This window comes from Podarcis cretensis, assembly GCF_951804945.1.
Source record: "Podarcis cretensis genome assembly, chromosome: 3".
In the NCBI taxonomy this organism is placed as follows: domain Eukaryota; kingdom Metazoa; phylum Chordata; class Lepidosauria; order Squamata; family Lacertidae; genus Podarcis; species Podarcis cretensis.
This window is the reverse complement of record NC_137172.1, coordinates 71,530,744-71,552,632: the sequence shown is the minus strand read 5'-3', so window position 1 is coordinate 71,552,632 and position 21,889 is coordinate 71,530,744. Positions and strand designations below refer to the sequence as shown.

At 42.1% G+C, this 21,889-nt stretch overlaps 2 protein-coding genes across 2 annotated transcripts in view; one reads left to right on the top strand and one right to left on the bottom strand.

Annotated features, from left to right (window-relative positions):
* Nucleotides 1-21,889, top strand: part of NT5DC1 (5'-nucleotidase domain containing 1) — a 149,127-nt gene that overhangs the window by 1,987 nt on the left and 125,251 nt on the right. Inside the window, exons 2-6 of the mRNA XM_079971614.1 lie at nt 4,275-4,366; nt 5,292-5,363; nt 6,204-6,310; nt 6,731-6,810; nt 9,156-9,237. Of these exons, the coding sequence (XP_079827740.1) occupies nt 4,275-4,366; nt 5,292-5,363; nt 6,204-6,310; nt 6,731-6,810; nt 9,156-9,237 (433 nt within the window). The remainder of the gene's footprint in view (nt 1-4,274; nt 4,367-5,291; nt 5,364-6,203; nt 6,311-6,730; nt 6,811-9,155; nt 9,238-21,889) is intronic.
* COL10A1 (collagen type X alpha 1 chain) lies at nt 11,255-20,321 on the bottom strand. The gene is made up of 3 exons (XM_079971650.1): nt 20,251-20,321; nt 19,584-19,746; nt 11,255-13,687 (listed from the first exon to the last, which is right to left on the bottom strand). The coding sequence occupies exons 1-3, from the start codon at nt 20,254-20,256 to the stop codon at nt 11,823-11,825; spliced, it is 2,034 nt and encodes a 677-aa protein (XP_079827776.1). The 5' UTR covers nt 20,257-20,321; the 3' UTR covers nt 11,255-11,822.

Genomic DNA, 21,889 nt, shown 5'->3' with positions numbered 1-21,889 from the left:
AAAATACATGTAACCAAGAAACAAAAATTAGAGAATATTTTGTCTCTTTTCATATTTACAGTTATTTATACCTCTATAAAATGCTATTCACAATAAAGAAGTGAGATAAAAGGTAAGATATCAGAAAAAACAAAGAAAAAATAAAGAAGTAGAAGAAAAAAAATCTAAAGTGGAAATTTTTAAAAGTAGATAAGTATTCACTATTCACAGCCATTTCCAATCTATATTTATATTTGATTATTTAATTACATCTTGTCCTTATCTACCTTTAATAAAATATTTTTTAAAAGACTTCTTTTAAAAAGTCTTTTATTATTACTATTTTTATGTCCCTCCTTGCTCAAGGTGGCCTACACGGTCTCCCCCCCCCACTACATCCTGTCAGGTAGGTTAGGCAGAGAGACAGTGACTGGTCCAGGATCACCTAGTGAACGAGTGGGGATTTGAACTTCGAAGTCCTAGTCCATTACTCTAACCACTACCTCAGTCTTCAAATGTCTGTTCCTCCCCTCTGTCCCCTTATCCTCAAGTATTTATATGAAGGTTTGAAACTCTCCTCTGGGAATTTCTGTTGTGGAAGTGCAACTCATTTGAATGGCAGGTATTCAAGAGCACAGGTGATAATAGAGCACCTGTGATAAAAGTTAGTGTGGGAAGAACTCTGGTTTCTCCTCATGGGTCCAGCACAATTACAACAAGCATGAGATTAGTATTTTTTTATACAACCAGAGAAAAACTTCACCTTCAACTTTTATCCTGGTGTAAAATCTATGGGCATCTTTAATTTACGAAATTGTAACTGGTTTTATGCCAGTTTAATAGCTACTTCCAGAAGAGTCCTGAGAAGTGAAGTTTGAAGACAGAGAACTCTACCCTCACACTTCTCTGCGACCCATCCCCTCTGCAGGGAGGTGGGACCAATTCGGATGGTCCGCCCCCGCCACTTAATGGATCCAAATGGTTTCCAGAGAGTGGTAGGGGATGCTTTATCCCATGTTGATGGCCTTTCAGCCGATTCCCTGGTGGCCCGCTGGAATGTGGAGTTAACCAGGGCTATTGACTGTTTGGCTCCGAAGCGCCCTCTCCGATTGCATGGAGCCCGGACAGCCCCGTGGTTTTCCACGGATCTGAGGGCAATGAAACAATCGTTGAGACGGCTAGAGCGCCGGTGGCGGATAACTCATTCCGAATCTGACCGGACACAGGTTAGAGCTCAACGTCGAGCCTACCAAGTGGCGATAGCGACGGCGAAGAAGAATTTCTTCACCGCCTCTATTGCATCTGCAGAAAACAGCAGCAGGAGACTTTTTCAGGTGGTTCACAATTTAGTGGAACCACCTGCAACATCGGGGCCCAGTACGGGCCACATGTTCTCCTGCAATGATTTTGCAAAGTTTTTTGCAGATAAAATCGCTCAGATTCGGGAAGAAGTAGACTCCACCGTGGGAGCAGGGCCGGGGCGGGAGAGTGCTAGAGTTCTGTCTAGTCAAGTTGAGTGGGATCAATTCCAATCTGTTACCTCCGAGGATGTGGACAGGCTGCTTGGACGAGTGAAGCCAACCACCTGTCTCCTGGATCCTTGCCCATCCTGGCTTATAAAAGCTAGCCGGGAAGGACTGGGCGATGGGCTTCGTGGGGTGGTGAATGCTTCCCTCCGTGAGGGAGCCTTCCCAGACCCGTTGAAAGAGGCGGTTATTAAACCGCTTCTTAAAAAACCATCTTTAGATGCGGCCACGATGGCCAACTATCGCCCAGTTTCAAATCTTCCATTCTTGGGCAAGGTGATTGAGCGAGCGGTGGCCGAACAACTCCAGGCACGCCTGGAAGAAGCGGACCATTTGGATCCCTTCCAGTCGGGATTCAGGCCTCATCATGGGACTGAAACTGCCTTGGTCGCACTGGTTGATGATCTTCGGCGGGCTAGGGACAAAGGTGAGAGCTGTTTCCTAGTTCTGCTGGATCTCTCAGCGGCCTTTGATACAATCGACCATAACATCCTTCTGGACCGTCTTGAGGGGCTGGGAGCTAGGGGCACTGTCATACAGTGGTTCCGCTCCTTCCTCCTGGGCCGTGTTCAGAAAGTGGTGGTGGGGGATGAGTGTTCAGACCCCTGGGCTCTCACTTGTGGGGTGCCTCAGGGTTCTGTCCTCTCCCCCATGCTTTTCAACATTTACATGCAGCCGCTGGGAGAGATCATCAGGAGGTTTGGGCTGGGTGTTCATCAGTATGCGGATGATACCCAGCTCTACCTCTCCTTTAAATCAGAACCAGTGAAGGCGGTGGAGGTCCTGTGTGAGTGTCTGGAGGCGGTTGGAGGATGGATGGCGGCTAACAGATTGAGGTTGAATCCTGACAAGACAGAAGTGCTGTTTTTGGGGGACAGGAGGCGGGCAGGTGTGGAGAATTCCCTGGTCCTGAATGGGGTAACTGTGCCCCTGAAGGACCAGGTGCGCAGCCTGGGAGTCATTTTGGACTCACAGCTGTCCATGGAGGCACAGATCAAATCTGTGTCCAGGGCAGCTGTTTACCAGCTCCATCTGGTACGTAGGCTGAGACCCTATCTGCCTGTGGACTGTCTCGCCAGAGTGGTGCATGCTCTGGTTATCTCCCGCTTGGACTACTGCAATGCACTCTACGTGGGGCTACCTTTGAAGGTGACTCGGAAACTACAACTAATCCAGAATGCGGCAGCTAGACTGGTGACTGGGAGCGGCCGCCGAGACCATATAACACCGGTCTTGAAAGACCTACATTGGCTCCCAGTACGTTTCCGAGCACAATTCAAAGTGTTGGTGCTGACCTTTAAAGCCCTAAACGGCCTCGGTCCAGTATACCTGAAGGAGCGTCTCCACCCCCATCATTCTGCCCGGACGCTGAGGTCTAGCGCTGAGGGCCTTCTGGCGGTTCCCTCACTGCGAGAAGTAAAGCTACAGGGAACCAGGCAGAGGGCCTTCTCGGTAGTGGCGCCCGCCCTGTGGAACGTCCTTCCAGCAGATGTCAAAGCGATTAACAACTACCTGACATTCAGAAGACATCTTAAGGCAGCCCTGTTCAGGGAAGTTTTTAACGTGTGATATTTTATTGTATTTTTGCTTTTTATGGAAGCCGCCCAGAGTGGCTGGGGAGGCCCAGCCAGATGGGCGGGGTATAAATAATAAATTATTATTATTATTATTATATTCTAAATTCCTAGGGCAGGCTTTATCAACAGGCTTGTTCCCAATGGAGAAGAGAGTGCACATTCGTGACAGAGAGACTGCACGTTTATTGTTCAAACACAAGTTGCAATATTTATTGAAAATTTCTGCATCTCACTTTTCTAAGAGTTTGCCAAGGTACAAACCATGTAAACATTGCAACTAGTGATGAAGACCATCTCAAGCTCTTTCCATGCACATATTTCAACTACAGTGGTACTTTGGGTTACATACGCTTCAGGTTACATACGCTTCAGGTTACAGACTCCGCTAACCCATAAATAGTTCTTCAGGTTAAGAACTTTGCTTCAGGATAAGAACAGAAATTGGGCTCTGGCGGCGCGGCGGCAGCAAGAGGCCCCATTAACTAAAGTGGTGCTTCAGGTTAAGAACAGTTTCAGGTTAAGAAAGGACCTCCGGAACGAATTAAGTACTTAACCCGAGGTACCACTGTAGTTTTCTATGGGTGCATTGCCCACATTAAAGAAGTAACTATGAGACATATGGAGGGGGAAAAACCTTGAATTGAGGCTAGATTACATTTCAGAACATTTCACCATTCTCAAAATGTCACCTTGAGGGTAAAGAAATGTGAGTTAAGAATTAAGCTAAGTGTTAGCCTTTTTATGTGCAGAACATTCTTCTGCAGCTAATAAGGTAAACTTTAAAGTGTGAAGTGACGGAATCTTGGAGTGTCTCAGTATATTTAATTTTATGTAGCGTTACATCTTCCTTTCTCTCTTAATTTGCAGCTGAGGACTGAGATTATTAATTTATCTGCATCTGGCTATTATTATCTTTCTCCCTGTCCTGACCATCCCTCCGAGGTTATATTTATATTTATAATCTTTCAATTTGGCTGGTCTATTCACTTAATCGACCTGGAACAATCTACCAGAGAAAAGGCCGTCGCCCATGGGACAGAGGGTCATGGATGAATGATAATCAAGTTTCTACCTAGGGTTTTAATAGGTCATAAGATTTTATGGTAACTATATTCGTAATGTATTTTTGTTGGTGTTTGTCCTTTGATGCTATGGCCTGGCAAATAAAGTTCATATCTTTATATATTTGCAGCTTATATATGATAGTTTTGCTCAGTACATGGTAAAAGAGAAAGGTTATGATAAAGAACTGCTGAACGTATCCCATGAAAGCTGGGATTTCTGGTAAGTGATTCTGTTTAGAAATAATAACTATTTCCAGACTTCTCGTCAGCTCATTAATTGCATGCATTAAAAGCACACACCCATACATATCTTTAAAGGTTACTTAGAGTATTTTCCTGGATGTACGGTATGTCCTGTTTGGCTCAACCCTACTTCCTGCTGCTCAGGTACTCATCCTCACCACTTGGTTCTGTGGTTCTTTTGTTCAGTGACACTGTGGAATCCATAATCTCTTATCTAGAAAATTGAGCTGGATGGCTTTATTTTTCCTCCAGCCACTGCCTAACGAAGATCAAAAAGGCAATCTTTCTTCTGGACTCCTCTCACAAATGGCTATGCAGCCTCCAGAGAAGTGTTGGGGAACCCGTAGATCAGCATCTGGAGAACCCATCATATTCAATCATTGGCAATGCTGGTTGGGGTTTATGAGAGTTAGAGTCCAACGATGTCCGGAGGGCCCCACCCCTGTGCTGGGTCCTGGCCTGGCAAGAAGTCTTTTCAACATACCCAATTTCTCTTAGGTTGTTTGGAATGATGATAGATTTGCCCATACTTCAACATGTAATTAATTACTTTGCCAATTTCAGTGCATTTTGATGGAAGCCAAAAACAATGTAGAAAATAATGCAATTGTTTACATAATGTTTGCGGACTACAAAACAAAAAACCTTGAACAGTTCCTGACTTATGAACATGTGGATTGTGGCAGTTTATGCTCCATTTCTGACCAAATTCTCCAACTTTTCTACCCATCTCCCTCCATTGCCCTGAGTATCTCTTACTGCCTTAAGTTTATTAAGTCCACTGACTGTACTCTGTATCTCAAGTATATATTTGGAGTATAAGGTTAAATGTATACAAGCTTAAATGTATCATCTTTCTTACTCTGCTCCCCATCTCTACCTTATCGGTGAAACAAATGTAGCTTTAAAGGCTTGGTGCTGGATATGGAAGATGGCAACTTCCTTAAACTTGCAGAGGATGGAACTGTTTTGAGGTAATATATTTTATTTTATAAAAACGCTGTACTTAAGCTCCTATAATTGTGGATTTTTGTGTTGGGAGGAATCTGTTTTCAAAGCATCATCGTACTATTCTGTGAACTGATCATAATAATTCTACAATATGAATTGCTTTTACTCATCTAAAACCTACACTTGCTTCCAATAGTCTTCACCTGTCAGAGGAATGTAGCAAAGTAACTCTTCCAGTTAGTTAAGTAAAAATCCAATCAAAATACAGATAAAAGTTAATTAATTCTTTAATGTTGTCAGTTAACAAAATTATTGAAGTTGAAAGCAATGTGTAAAATAAAACTATACTATTTATTATTTACACCAGAGGAAGAATTCATTACCTAGATTTTCAGCTTTTCTTCCCCTTCCCCCTTCTTTTGTCAAGTCTCTAAAAATATTAGCAATTTTTAACAGGAACTGACAAATGGAATGATCTGCCTGTCTAATCCAGGTCCAATGAAATCCAAAGATTAGACAAGAGCAAGAAAAATGTCTAAAGAACATAATTTTGTGACTCAGATTTGGTGTTATAATGTCTACATATATTGCCAAATTTGAGTCCAAAAATTACAAATCTGCTAGTGACTATTAGATCTCATTGCAGATTTTTTAGAATCTCCTGTTTGGAAAGAAAAATAAGAAATATTTCATACAATTCATGCAATGATGTTCCACTAAGTCATACTCAGAGTAGACCTATTGATGTCAGTGAACTTCTGAGTTGTTGAAGTCCAGTGAATTCAGTGGGTCTGCTCTCAGTAAAATTAATGTTGGGTATCACTCCATGCCTTTAATTCTTGGTACATATATATGTTAAACAGGGCAAGCCATGGCACAAAACACATGACCTCTGAAGAGATCTTAGATACATATGGAAGGAAGGCATGGCGACACTTCAAGACAATGAGTGGAATGGTTTCTCGTTCAGGTACCAGAGAAATATATGGTTGGGCCTCACTGGCTAATGTATGCACATTTACAAAGGAATCTGTGGCTGGATTTCTTGGTATCTTTAGCCACCGTTCTGCATTTCTTTCACATGGAGGGAATCCATACGATTAAAGGGTAGCAGGGCTTCTCCACTGGCAGTACCCCCAATGTTGGGGCCTCTTGCCTGGCTCTGCCTTCTTACGTCTTCAACGTTGAAAGAAGGTGTGAGGGGGCACCTTTCATGTGTTTCATGTCAGAAATTTAATTTTATATTATTTTGCTTGGTCTTATTTAGCTGGACTATTGTTGCTGTTTTAAATAATACTGCAAACTGCCCTGGAACCACTGGGTGAAGGGTGGGTTTAAAATCCTCTTAATAAACAATACACAAATAAAATTCTTTTATTTTTCTCTGCAGCTAAATATTATGCCTATGACAATTACTTTGATCTGCCTGGGGCACTTCTTTGTGCACGGATTATTGATGGTTTAAACAAAGTAAGTGTTAACAGTGGGTTTTTTCACTGGGCTGTAGACCAGGTTAACTTAAACGAGAGCTTTTTCTCTCTTGTGTTCCTCCTTTTTCTGCTCCTCACCTTGCTTAGGTATTATGTAATGGGCTTGCTTAACAATTATGCTGCAAGAGGAACTTAATTTCTGTGATGGAATTTTATATACCTGTTCCATTGCAATGAATAAGTTGGACCATGGCAGTCATAGGAGTCACTTCTGTAGATGACCAAGTAGTGGTCTTGGGGCTAAATTAGACATGATGTTCAACATGCACATATTTAAAATTCAAATAGCAGCCTTAGAGATTGGGATTGCAGAAGCCGGGGATGGGAAATCAAACCCTCTTTCTCTCCTGTTGCGGTTCTGATGAAGCACTCACTCCCCCTGCTCTGCCCTGCCCCTTACCTATGACACACAAGACTGCTTCCAGAAGGTGACTTGTATAAACCCTTAAATACCATCTTCCTACATGCATTCCAAATTCACACCTGTTTTCTCTGATGGATGACAAATGAATCTTTTGGTTTTCAGTCCTGAGTCTTGAGACTAGGTTGACCTGTTCTAAAAGCTTTACAGAATGAACAGGCAAACTGCCTTTCATTATCTGCAATGTACATTGTGGTTACTCTCCTTTATTTTACTGAAGGGCATAGGCAAACCACAAGAACCTCTCTCACCCCATGTGCAAACACGCTGACAGAACTTGCCCAAGTTTGTAACTTTAGGGGTTTGCGGCCTAGGAGAGGCCATTTTCTATGGCAACCCCTAAGCGGGTGAATTTCCTCCCCCCAGAGGTGCATCTGGCATTGTTATTATTAATTACATTTGCCAGTTCCTTTCATCACAGAAGTGAACCAAAGCGAGTTACGTTAGAATCAGTTAAAGCAAATACAACCAATAAAAGCCTAAAAGCAAAATCCACAAGAAGAAATACAATACAAAAGAAGCAGTGCAGATTGGGCCCAGAAGGATAGGGCAAGTGAACAGGCAGCAGTTCTTTGGAGAGGAGGAGGGAGGCCTACAGAGAAAGGGGGACCACTGAGGGCACCTTGCCTGAGAGTTCCTCACCCCCAAAATTGGAGCCAGCACTGGGTGCCCCAACCCCCTGCATCTGTCCCTTGCATCTGTCACTCTGCTCAGTGAAAGGGCACGTCCTGTGCTTTGAAAGCTGGGGTGGAAAAAGTAGGCCTAAGAAGTGGGAAAAAAAGGTGTTGTCTCTCTTTTACATGCAAGGGTCATGGGGAGAGGGAACCTCAGCCTGGATTTGGCCTGGTTCCTGGTGTTTGGGGCAAATGCGGACAGGGATGTTTTTGTTTGTTTGTTTGTTTGTTTGTTTACTGAGCACTCCAAACCTTGTAACTCCACCTCTGTGTTTAGAAATGTGTTTGTATTACTTTTGGTTGGCATGCAAAGTTTGCTGCCTCGGCAGCCCCATGTTGAAGCACTACTGTATAGCAAAGCTTTTAAGTAATTTTAGGCATGTCACTAAGGAGAACAATTTACTACAACAGCTGAACTGCAAAGAGACAGATTTGTTAAAATGAAGAGCAGAAACCGAAACACTTTCATGCCCGTGTGATGCCTGTGATTAATCTGTTTTGTAAATAACATCAGTCTGCCAGTTTAGTTTCAGATTTTGTGGTAGAAGATTCCCTCCGCCCACCCAAAATAGCTACACAGTAAGTGATGCAGAATGATCTGTATATTTCAGTATCGCAAGATTAATTATTGCATTTTTATTCATGATAGGTTGTTGACAGATAAGGAAACAAGACGTTGCCTTTCAGTGTGAGTTAAAACCTGAGCTGTGTTGTAACTCCTATCTAAATCCCCATCCATGTCCCTTTCTCAGGCATGAACTATATACACACGGCAGAATGAGATGACAGAATAGACTATACAAGTGGCTCTCAAAAATTTCACCCCAAGGCAGATGGAGGCAAAGTTTGGAATAATCAGCTGGCAGTTACAGAAATAATGTTCTACTGGTGTCTCATCCATTTTTGGAAATTGCTAAATTATTTGCCACCATATTTTCCTTGTGGCAAGGAGTTCCAAAATTCAGAGGCCCTCAGGCAAAGTTCAGCCATTTGCTTTGGAAGTATTGTAACTCAACCAGGGGTGGGGGGATGAAACAAAAAATCATAGAAGAGAGCATTGCTGCCTGGCCTTTGAACATGAGCTCGTCAAGCTACATTTTTGCTGTTGCTGCAGGTTCCCTTTGAAATCACCAATTTATGAAACTCACAGTGATTGTTCTGTTAAAATTTGGAGTGACTTTTAATTGAGGAAGCTCAAAGGATTTCTTGGTTTTTTTCCCTTGCTTACAGCATAGTCCTAAGCGAAAGTATGACTTTTGGAAGGATATGGTTGCTGCCATACAGCATAATTATAAGACTTCAGCTTTTAAAGGTAAGCAAATTCATTGTCATATGATGGGTATTTTTATAACAACAACAACAACAACAACAACAACAACAACAACAACAACAACAACAAAGCAGCTATTCTTTGTGTATTTGACAGTTCCTGGCAGTTAGTAGTCTGAGTGTTGAATGTGCCCATTCAATACCATATATATGGTTAGCTTGACCAAACTATAACCATTGCATAGAAGTGCACTAAAAGTCACTTCTATACTGATGAAAGTATATTGGAAGATTTGCATCTAAGAGTGGAACAAGAGGCTTGGCGACAAAAATGTGTTTCCGGGTTCTACGTTTGCCTGAGACATCGATCTGTCCATTCCTTTTTCTCCCTTGCAAATGCCCACCTCATGCCCTCACACAGCACTGGAAATCTCTGTTTCGCTCTGAATGTCTGTTTCCAGCTAAAAACCCAACCAGGGTCAAGCTCACTGCAGAGCAATGCATGCAGCAATGTTGTTAAGGGGCTGGAAACACCCAGTGTTTTTAATGCCAGGCCTGTTTCTCATTTCTGAGGGATGTCTGTTCCAGGAGGCCCTGCAAGAGTTCCTCACCCATGATATGGCATGGAGGCGGGAATGGCTCTTCAAGCCTATCATGCTGTAAGATGTACATAATCTGACTGGATGTGTGTGTGAAAAATTTGCCGGAGGTAACTGTCATATATAGCTTCTTCCAGACTTTTAAGTGGACCGTGAACAGGGAGAAGGGACATCCCTAGACTACCTGCTTTCTATTTATTACAAGTGTCTCCCACCCCCACCCTCATTTCAGAATTCACTTCTGAGGGCAGGTTCCAAAAAAAAATGTAACAATATGATAAATTATATTCAGAGATTGATGCTGAAGCTTTGCACAGTGCTGACAGGGAGTTGTATCTGTATTTCTATACTTAAAACCTGTACGTAGCCTTGTACCTGCGGGCCTATATCTCCACGGCAGATTTTCCTCCTTCCTTTGAAGTTCTGTGAATCAAGATGATGGCTTAAAAGACTTAGGCTGCATGGTACTGGGATAGTAGTACCTTTGACTTCAAGATTCCCCTTACAGCACTTGCATCCTTTGAGATAGAGATAGGCTTGTTTTGCTTTCAGTGCAGTCATGTAGCTGGTAGTTAAAAGCCCCACTCATATTTTTTTAATAGAACAAATTATCAAGTAAAATTTTTATTTTTTAAAAAATGTAGATCATGTACAATTTTTTGTCAGTCTAGTCATTTGGGAAAATAGCAATGACTTTGCCACAACCCCATGATTCCAAGAAACAATTTTAAAAGTACTAAATAATGGCATGCAAAACAGAAATAGGTTTCACTTTTTTATTAATACAGCTTTTAAAAATCACGTTTGACAAACACAACTAGACATTTTTAGAACAAAGTGTAAAATGCTGGTGTCAAATGAATATAATAAAGACAATTTATTTTTATTTCACACAGACAAAAAAAACGTAATCAAGAACTTAGTGTGGGTGAAATATTAACATTAAAAAAGGTAACTGGTCTCATGTTGGTACAATAAGTGAATAATTGTACAAGCACCATAGTGTAAAACTAATAAACTTAAATAATACTTCCCTCTCCACCGTCACTTATCATTCTCTCAATGCCATAATGTATTTAAGGGAGAGGAGACTATTTAAAAGCATTTGAATGAATATTTTCTTTTGGAAGAGACTTTTGACACAACCTAACCATGCTAAACTAATTTTATTCAGAATGTTCCAGTTAGTCTGTAGCACCTTATATTTAATTTTATCTTATAGAACTTAACACATTGTTAACTAATTAACCAATGTGACAATCTTTATCATTCCTAATGACTAATTATAGTAGTTTCACATTAGATTTGTGAGTGATAATCGCAGGGTTTGTATATGAGCTTGCCAGTGAACTCCTACCCAAAATACACTTCTGTGATAAGCTAGCCTCTCTGATTTCGAAAGAAATAACTTTGTAGCCGTAGTGTCTTTCACCTATGAGTTCAGCCTCTTTTAACTGTGAAAATTGTTTTTGAATCTACTTCGAGGGGGAAATAAACTCATTTAAACCAGTATCATTAATCAGATTATTAAAGAGTAAGTAGTGTTAGGATGGAAGCATTAGATCTTTAGAAATGCTTCTTTTCTACACTTCTGTGAATGATAAGACCCCATAGCATTACAATTTTAAAGATCTAATCCTGGCAATTACAACTGGGATTTCTCAGTGTTTGGGCAGGTTAAATACATTGTTGAGTATTGCACTGAAATACAATTATAGTTTGTGAACACCACCCTTTAATATAGGAGTGAGGAACATATGGCCCTCCAAATGTTGTTGGACTACATCTCCTATCATCCCTGACAATTAGCTGGAGTTAATGGGAGTTGGAATCCAGCAACATTCTGGAGAGCCACAGACTTCCGACCCCTTCTTTAAAATGTCTTTTAAAAACACCTAAGATAAATATAAAGTAGCATTTGCCTTTGAAATTTAATTTTGAGTTCACACTTTCTTCAGCTAGTCTCCTCTGGACATCTACAAGTAGAAACACAAATACTAAGATACTACATTTTGGGGGTGGCAGAATGTTATATTTGTGCAAATAAGAAACCTGAGAAGGAGGAGTGAACATACTCTGAAGAGAACAGGCCGTTCGATTCATTGTTGGGCAGCTGCAACCAGACTTGATCATTTTCCATGAGCTCAATAACCGCACTACCAGAAGCCTGATCGAGGTAGCCCTTCTTGTACTCATCAAAGGTGTACATGATGGGCGAGCCATTTTTGTACAGGCCTACCCAAACATGTGACCCTTTCACATGCACGTGGTAAGCAAAGTAGTAAAGTCCTGGTATCCTGCAAGTGAAGATCCCTGACCTGGGGTCATAGTGCTGTTGTCTGTTGTACAAGATCTTATCAAATCTGATAGGGGCAGCTGATGCAGGGTAAGCTTTGGAAAGAGTGGCAGTGAAAGCTGACACCGGGAAGCCAGTTAGACCTTGCACTTCACCAGCTTTCATAACAGGTATTCCAGCCAGGGCCTGGCCTCCTGGGATTACTGCTTCTCCAGGAGGCCCAGGTGGACCTGGAGGACCTGGCAAACCAGGCTGTCCATTGTGGCCTTTGGGGCCTGGGGGTCCTGGGGGTCCCATAGGCCCATCTAAACCCTTGGCAGCAATACCAGCTGGGCCCGGTAATCCTGGTGCACCCGTTTCCCCTTTACTGCCAGGGAATCCTGGAATACCTGGAGGACCAATTGGTCCTTTTGTACCAGGTATTCCTGGCGGTCCTCTAGGGCCTGGTTCACCATTGAATCCTGCCACTCCCTTAGGTCCTGGTGATCCCATTGGGCCAGGTAGGCCAGGTTGCCCAGCATGCCCTGCATCCCCTTTTGGACCTGGAAAACCTGGTTGTCCTTTTGGGCCAGGAAGTCCTGGCTCCCCTGGGTATCCTGATTTCCCCTGCAGTCCTGGTAGACCCCTCTCCCCTTTAACACCTGGGAATCCTGCTGGACCTGCAGGGCCTCTCTCACCCTTGAGTCCAGGGAGGCCATTTTCACCTGCTGCACCTCTGAGCCCTTGAGGGCCTACATTCCCAGGTGGTCCGAGTGGGCCTGGTTCACCTGGAGCACCAGCTGGTCCTTGGTCTCCCTTTGCTCCTGGGGCACCAGGGAGGCCTTCAGGTCCTCTCTGTCCCTTCATCCCTGGCAAACCTGGTTTTCCAAATCCTGGGAGACCAGAAGGCCCAGGAAGGCCAGAGGGACCTGGAAGTCCTTTTGCTCCAGGGATCCCTGGTATTCCTGGTGGTCCACTTGGTCCAGGTTTCCCTACTCCTGGTTCTCCACGTTCCCCACGAGAGCCTTGTGGACCTGGGGCGCCAATGGGACCTGAGGTGCCTGGAAAACCCCGCTCCCCTTTAATACCTGGCTCCCCTGGAAATCCTCTTTCCCCAGGCTTTCCTACCCCTGCTGGTCCCGGAGGGCCTGAAGGTCCCTGTGGCCCCGGCAGACCTCTTTCACCTGGGCGACCTGGAGCCCCATATCCGCTCTCACCCTTCTGCCCATTGATACCAGGAATGCCTGGCTCACCTTTTTCTCCCGGGGCACCCCTTAGCCCTTGTGGCCCTGGCAGCCCTTGTTTTCCAGCAACAGAGATCCCAGCTGGGCCAGGAATTCCAGGGGCCCCTGGGGGACCTCTTGGCCCTGGGAGACCGGCGGGGCCCATATCTCCTTTTTCACCAGTTAGTCCTCTTTCCCCTGGCCTTCCTTGCAAACCTGGCAGGCCCGGCTTTCCAACGGTTGAAGGTCCTGGGGGTCCTGGGGGTCCCGGTGGCCCTTGAGGTCCTTGGCTTCCATATCCTGGTTTTCCTGGAGCCCCTGCAGGGCCTGGGAGTCCTCTTGGACCAGGAGGGCCTGCTGGACCAGAAGGGCCTTGATCGCCCCTTGCCTGGACAACTAAAGCAACAACAATAATAATACATTAGTAAGTTCCAGGAATTAAGTGACTCAAGAAATAGCAGTCAGGATTAAAAAAAAGTCTTAAAAAACCTGTAATCACTAATTCAGATAGAATCAGAGATGGTGTTCTTCATAATAACTAGTTTTACCCTCAATGAGCTACAATTCGCAGAACCCTTGACAAACTACAGTTCCCAGGATTCTTAGGGGGAAGTCATGTGCATTGAATGTGCTTTAAATGTATGATATGCATCTGCCTGAACCTCCCTTTCTACTTCCTCAAGGTCCAGGGTTCATGTTTAGCTAGTGGAGTTGCTACAGTAGTACTGCTTTCCCATATCACCAGAGCAATTTGGGAAACCCTCAACTGCATGCCACAGGTTGTGTCCATGCCAACATCAACCCTTTGGGAAATTGTCTAATGCTGGGTATGGGGAGGATGATAGCATAGAAATCATACTGAATCATCTTCCAATCTGGCAGAATAATGTGAATACTGGGGCTGAAGTCTTTGGTCATCTTTCAGTTCTGCTTGCTGTCATCTCTCTGACTTGCTGTTCTTTAACACCATTTCCCCCTACAATTCCTGGTTAATATTTCTAGGATTAGTGCAGCCTTCCCCATCCTGGTGCCTTCCAGGAATTATACTTTTAAATGCTTTGTTGTGGCAAATGTGGGTATGCCTAGGTTTGCCACCTGTTCATCATTTTTATGGACTATTCATATTTTAGAAAGTTCTTCCATAATATGTGAAATATTTATTGTGGATTAAGCTTGTTGATAGTTTTTCCCAAGAAACAAAATCTAGAGCAACAAAAGTACATTCAAAATTTTTAAATAACACATGTTCCTTGGTTGCCTGATAGGGATCTTTTTGCCCAGAGAAATGTGAGGACAAATGTGGGGAGGAGGGAATGTGTTTTCTAGGAAGAAAGAATTCAGGAAATTAAATGTGTCTTTTCTAAGTGACCTTATCTGGTGTGAAGAAAGAAGGCAGGTCCTATAAGCTCCATAATGTCAGATTTCACATGTCCTGCTGACCGGAAAAACCAATAATTTGTGAGGTTAAAGGGTGGGAGCCATATGCAATCCAGGACAAATGAATCAAGTAACATGCAAAACATGTTTACTCAGACGTAAATCCCAATGTGTTCTATGTAGCTTACTCACAGAAGAAGTAAGGAGGCAGAGGATTTAATGTCTATTCATGAAAACTTCAAATATGAAATCTAGTTTTAGCATTACAACCTCACGGTTGTGTTTATAGGGTTGCTGCCTACACTGCAGAAAACTGCTTCTAATAATAGATTGAAACTATAGTATTACATAAGAAAACCTGAGCTTGACTGACTTTAGTGGGACTATTGCTTAGTAGTTTTAGAACTGCAGCTGCAAAAGCTATGTTTAAGCAACTAGATCGGGGCTCCCAAACTGTGGTTCATGAATCGCCAGTGGTCCATGAGCTTTATTCTGGTAGTCTGTTGCATCTGGGGATTTGTGGTTCAAGAAATAGTCATATTTGTATCTTACTGTATGCATCTTACTGTATTGCAATTCAATCTGTAATGACAACGTATGCGAAACAAAAGCGGCAATAAAAATAAAATTAAGAATATGACATCTAGCACAGTGCTACACTCGTAGCATTACAACTGCTACAAGATGCAGAAAAGTCATTACAGTAAGTGGTTAGCAGTTTCCAAGTGGTCTGTGCAGGGGCGGGGGAGGTTTGTGAAACACTGAACTAGATGATTGCATGGTGTTCTAGAAACCAGCAGATGGAGCCATTCAACCATATGTTAACCATAGCAAATCATGTAAAGGAATTTAATTTCTTGCGTAATAACCCTTTTCTATTTCTTCCTCTTGGAGCAGGCAGAATTTTGTGCAGCCATAGGAGATACTCATTAAAACAAAGTATTGTAACATAAGCAGGGTTGTTGTTTTTTAAATAAAATAAAACAAAACGGATTAGAATAAAATAAAATAAAAGTTTAGAAGTTTTAATTTTTCCAGTGCCACAACATGCATAGTTTAAACCACCTTGTTCATAGTTGCAGATAATAGCAGAGGGTATGGAGCTTAAAACTGAAAACAAATCTTGATTAGCTAATGAAGGTGTCAATTGAAATACTGTGGAACAGGAGAGACCTCCGATCACGAAGTCCAGTACTATGGTGATCACTGGGACAATTAGAAATGCAAATAACTCTTAAGTTTGTAAAAGTTTGTCAGATTAGTTTGTATGGATTATATCAGCTATTATTTATTTGCTGGGAAAGGGGGACAGCCTCACAATTAAGATATTGCATTCTCCATGGATAAAAGCGATAAACAAATATGCCCAGGGATATAAATTTGATCAGCTTTGCAAAACTTTGGTGGTTCAGTATTAGGAAGGACAATTTAACAATCAGCATGCATTAGCTATGTGTCTGTGATAATGTAGGATTTCCCCCCATACATTTTACATTATTTGGTCACTTCCATGTCAACCTACATCTGAAAACACCTTGTGACATGGGTTTATCTGATAGTTCAAAACACACAGAGAGTTGAGAATAACCAAGTGTAAGAAAGAAGTATGGCAATGAAGGCAGAAGTAAGCAACTGATCAACTAGTAAGTAAAGGAGCCAAGCAGCTCTGTTGGCAAGAGTGAACCTCAAAGAGGCTGTTTGGGATTAAGTGAGTAGGAAGCCAGAAAGCCTGTAAATAGTTTCCCTCTGCAAAGTGCTGAAGTGCATGTGAGGTACCATTAAGGCTAAAATGTTCATTTAATGCTTTCTGGTTTGTGTACAGCAGGGAGCATTGTGGAACAGGTTTAGGATCAATTCAGTCAATATCTGAATACTTTGAGGAATCCAGATTGCCTAAATCTGATCTGTGTGTTTGTAGTCCTATTCTCACAAATGATGCTTAAATTGATGGATTCTCCTAGGGCAGCAAATTGAATGAAAGAGCTTCATTCACTAGAACATACGTTTTATTGAATATCTACCAGGCTTAAAAACATTATTGGAGACTGGCCACACATTATAGCCTCTGTAACAGAAGCTACCCAGGCTCTGATTGACACTTAAGAAGAGCTCAGAGGCATTTGGCCTGACGTCACGCTGAGAAAGAAGAAGTTGCCACTGGCAGAGTGGCTTTTGTTTCTCATTATCCTGTTCAGCTAATTTCCTCTAGCAAATTAGAAAGGAGGGATTTGCTGGGAAAGATGATGGGTGAAAAAGCCCATGGGCTAGCAGAGTCAACTTCTGTCTCAGCATGATGTTGGTAAACACCTATGAGTTTTCCTTGAGGGTCTGTAGTCTACTCTAGAGAGCATCTTAAAAATTCTCAGCAGTCAGAGCCTGGTCATTTTTATCTGTTGAATATAGCTCATCTCTTTTGAAGATGTCTCTGTATAGATCCATTAGCTAGAATGTAAAGAGTCTTTCCACTAACTTCAACTTAATTCTTAAATCCTTTAAATATTCAGAGTGAGTAGCATTCTGCAAACTCAAGGAGTCTTGAATCAGCTATTTATCATTGTAGTATGAGTCCTTACAGAATCAAAAGCAGGACTGCTATCTCTGATGTGTGAAGTTCACTGTTCTATAGGGAAGCTTAGTGACCCTGAATACCTAAATTGTCATTAAATCCCCCATATGTATAAGTGGGGATATTATTACTGAAGTTTCTTCGGGTAACAATATCTGAGTATCAGTTACATTATAAAGCTGTCCAATAATAAAACACTCAGTTCTCAAGTTTTTCAGTGGGCATGCCTTCAGACAGGAATTTAATTGCACTAAAAGTGGAAATGTCCCACTTATTTATTTATTGTTAATTAATGCAATTGCTGCAAAGGGTCAACTTTTCCTCCCACTTGACTTAATACATTTCTACTGATGAGCTGTGTAATTAAATAGACTCTTTCCATCACATAGCCACTAATATTGTGTGTGTACACAGACACATTTAATGCCACAGATAAGAAAATACTGTCAAGTCACAGCAATATTTAAAGGAACATAAGCCTTATAAGTATACTTATAAGGAAGAGAATGTTATTCATTTCAGCTGGATATTTTTCCAAGAAAGTGGCACTTCACACATCTAGGCTAGGCTCTTAACATTATGCCAGCAGTAGTACTGCTTGTATCTGTGTTACCAGGTAAGAAGCAGTCAGTCTGGGAGGAGCCACCTTTGAGGCTCTTCTTCGTACCAGAGTTAATCCAGTTTCCTAAAGGTTGATACTGGAGTGGCAGGAGCCACAGGGTAAATCTCCTTCCCTGCAGCTCAATGGTTCTCATGTGATCCTGGCAATATGGGAGAAAGCAATATCGTAGTGCTTCCCATGCCTCAAGGGTAATATGAGTCCCGGGCCTACATTTCTGACACAGATTGATTATATATCCACTTCCCAATTCATGCATGCATAGCAGAACAAGACACTTGCAAAATAAGACATTTGGACACCAAAGTCCATATGCTGAAACCCTGATGTTCCCTTAAATAAGGTATGAGGGACCTGTGATCCATCAGATGCTGCTGGACATTGACGCCATCTTACTTGTCATGCTGGCTGAGGCTGAATGAAGTCTCAGCAATTTCTGGAGGGCCCCAGGTTCCCCATCCCTGCCTTACATAATATGACTGCTGTTCTAAGAAGCAGAGCATGCATCTGGTGAAGCAACCCTAAGTGAGCTTGGAATTACAGTTCAGGAGTTAAGAAAGCAATATTCTGCATCTCTAAAACCTGCCAAAACATTGCTTTAATTCTTTCTCATTCTTGTCTGCAATTTAAGATCTTGTAATAGCATTGCTACTCTAAAGTCGATTATTCGGGGTACTGTAGCCAATAGGATTTTTGAATCAAATAAACAAGATTCCTGGGAAGGTGTAGCTATAAACCTATGTCTGTTTACGCTGGTTATATACCACTTTAATTGTCACTGCACACTGCCCCAGCCTACCCACAGAGCCACTTACATGTATGGGTGTAAGCACAAGCAGATCTCACCAAGAAGAACTGAATGAATGAAACTCACGGCTACAAATTTCTAGAACTTCTGTCAAGGTTTAGTAATGATTGACATGGTTAATATTTTGCATGGTGGGATATATCCTGACAACGTATCTAGTATATTTGATAAGGCTGTTCCTACTGGCAGATCTTTTAATTCTAATACTAAGTTCTGTTATTTTTAATGCTTGTATATTTATTATGTTCTCCCTTGAACCTCTGAATGGTAGCATCTAAATGTTTTAAAATATATAAATTTATGCTGCAGTATGTATAATCTAGAGTAGCCCTGTTTACAATCTTGCTTCTGGGTATGAGTTGTAGGTTGTAGGACTCTTAGTCATTCATACTAGCTTTGCATCCATATTGACCTGTGAATGTAAAGCTCAGAAAAACCACATGGTCCAGTCTTCCTAGGGTGAACCAGTTCAAAATTCAAGTGGGTGGTATTAGGTTTGAACATTTTCCTCTAATAAGATAAATGTCATTTCTCATGGAAAGCTAGTATATCTACACTGGAGATTTCTCTCTCTGACATTCTACTTTTTAGTGTATTGCGCTGAAAGCATTTTATACAGAGAGTTTTCACGCATGCTATCCCCCCTGTGTTCACTGAAGTAGTACAGTTCCCAGGACTCTGCTACATAGAACAACTCAAGATGAACAGCTGTTGCTTTTCCTTAGGCAGCTAGTGCTTCAGTGATAATTTTAGTAAATACCTTAAATAAAACCTGTTTACCTTTATTCACAGAACTAATCCTTTTGTACTTGTAAACAACAGGTACAAAATCATAGCTATCTTAATTTCCAATATACTGTAATTAACATGTTGAACAAAACTACAGGCTGTCCATATTTTTTTTTAAGGAAGCATTACTTACCTTGGCTTTTCACACCGAAAGGTAGGAAAGCAGGCCCTTTCATTGATTCACTAGGTTGCACCTTAAAGCGTTCAGGATAATAGACAGTGCTGTAGACAATGTTCACAGAAAGCAGCAGCAGCAGCAGAAAAGATATTTGTAACTTCATATTCCCAAATCCACTCTGTATTGAAGAAAAATGTACAATATAATTTTTATAACAGAAAACTGAGCTGTAATAAAAACATACCCACAGCAATTTGCTTCAACACTTTTCCAGGCTTGTGGATTCAATGATACACATGTGTTAAAATGACATCATTTAGTTTAAAAAGTTGAATCAGAAGCCATTCTGGGTGTCAGATCTGGTCACATCTTATTGCATTATCAGTCTTCCCTACAGCATGTGGCGTGATCTATAAAAGTGTTTGTGTGTGTGTGTGAAAATAACATAGCTTCTAGGTACTGAAATATTACATGCCTACAAGCCTTTTTAAAATTTCCAAAAGAAGAAACTAGGTCTTCCTGTTTCAGGAGCTGTAGCCATCAGAAGCTTATGCATATGCAACAAGCAAGCCTTCTGCAGTAACTGTAACCAGAATACCCTCAAGTGCCATTAATGAGCACCTCTAAACCTCTGTCCCACTTAAATGTATTTGTCAACAAGCCAGATGGAATTGCAGCATACCGGCATGTTGTAGGATTACAAATGTGCAGTAAAGCAGACTTCAGTCTTGCCTCATGTGTCCTGCTGCCACAGGTGTGCAGGGCAGAAGCTGCTGTTCCAAGCATCATCCTGACTTATTTATACTGTTTGTGCCTTCTGACATGAAGTTGCACTCTGTTGTAGCCCCGCCTTCAAACCAGGAAAGTGCTAATTATGGTGGAAAGTTTTCTTGGCCAGGGATGTGTCAGGTTGGATTTTTTTTATTAATATTATTTTAGATGCCATTCCCTGTTCATGAATTTACTTTTATTGTACTGGGACTCAGACAGGTCATCTTATAAGAAAATACATGAGTTGAAATAGAAAAGGGCAAACTTTTATTTTTTCCTATTGAGATTTTCAAAGAAATGGGTAAGCCATGCTAAGACTAGATTTCTTCACTTGGCTGTTTTGGCAAGAAATCCTACTAAATGGGTGAGGGCTTCACTAAATGTGCAAGGGTCACAAAATGTATGTTCTCTCTGTACATAGGCCTACGCCACAAGTTAGAGATAAGCCAGAACTGCTCAAAGTTTCTCTAATTCCTTTCCCTACTTGCAAAACCCCATGTACTGCTTTTGAAAAAAAACACCCTCGAATTTAGACTCTTTGAAAGAGAGAGTAAAAGAAAAAGAAAAGTGAACATTGCAAATAATTAGCGAAGTACTAAGCCAAGTGCAGAGGACTGCATTCAACGTAGCACTTAGTCTCTAATTCCATCAGCACACGGTTTATTTATTGTAGAACAGAATATTCTCCTCCTCTGCTTCCTCTGCACATTCCCTGAAACAGTTCTGGGATTCCCCCCCCCCAACCCCCAGGAGTAGATTTTGGGATGACACATGGTGTTAGAGTGGGGAAGAGATGGGGGAAGTCCCGTTGTGCTACAGTAATCCTTGTACTAGCACTTTTATTTCATTTAATACCACCCAGAATCTCCTGCCAGATGATTCACTGTCTTGAGGATCTCAGCTTTAAGTTGAACAGAGCCAGTTTCTATCTTACCCGGCTGCAAATTTTTTTTTTTAAAAAATGCTTCCATTCCTCCCCTCCTCCTGTGCCTTCCTCTGTTTCCTCCACCAGCTTTTGGTTGCAGAAACAACAGCAACAACTATTCTAAATCATGGAAGCCGGGTGTGATGGGATGATGAGCTGCTTGTGCGTAAAGCTTAGTCCCTCAGAGTTTGCTCAACTTAGCAAGGCTCTGTTTTTAGCGGAGCCCTTAAGCATGGCTCCCTCAGTCGCTGGCAGAATCCGACAGTGGGCGTTTATGGAATCTACTCCAGCATAAAAGCTCCTTGACGGAAACGCGTCGTCTAGATTCTCGGCGCGACAGTTTCCGGCGAGGAGTGGGTGTACCTATGGGAGGACCTGAGACTTCTCCGCTGTTATCGCTGGAAGACTCCCTGAGCCATTCCTTCGTCTCTCTCCCTGATCTCCCACTCTCCCCCTGCTGCTGCCTTCCGCCGCTGCTGAGTCTCTCCTGACTTCTGAGAGCCCCTCCACCGCCTGTCTTTCCGATGGCAGTTCCCTGACACCGGGTAAAGCTAATGTTTATGTGTGCAACTGCACATAATTGATAGAACATTTCTTTTGAGCATCAGAACTCTGATGTATGCTG

Excerpts from the sequence above, each read along its gene's own strand:
- COL10A1 (XM_079971650.1), bottom strand. Across the intron at positions 13,688-19,583 it reads TTTCGGTGTGAAAAGCCAAG|TTGTCCAGGCAAGGGGCGAT; the intron begins GTAAGTAATGCT and ends TTGTTGCTTTAG.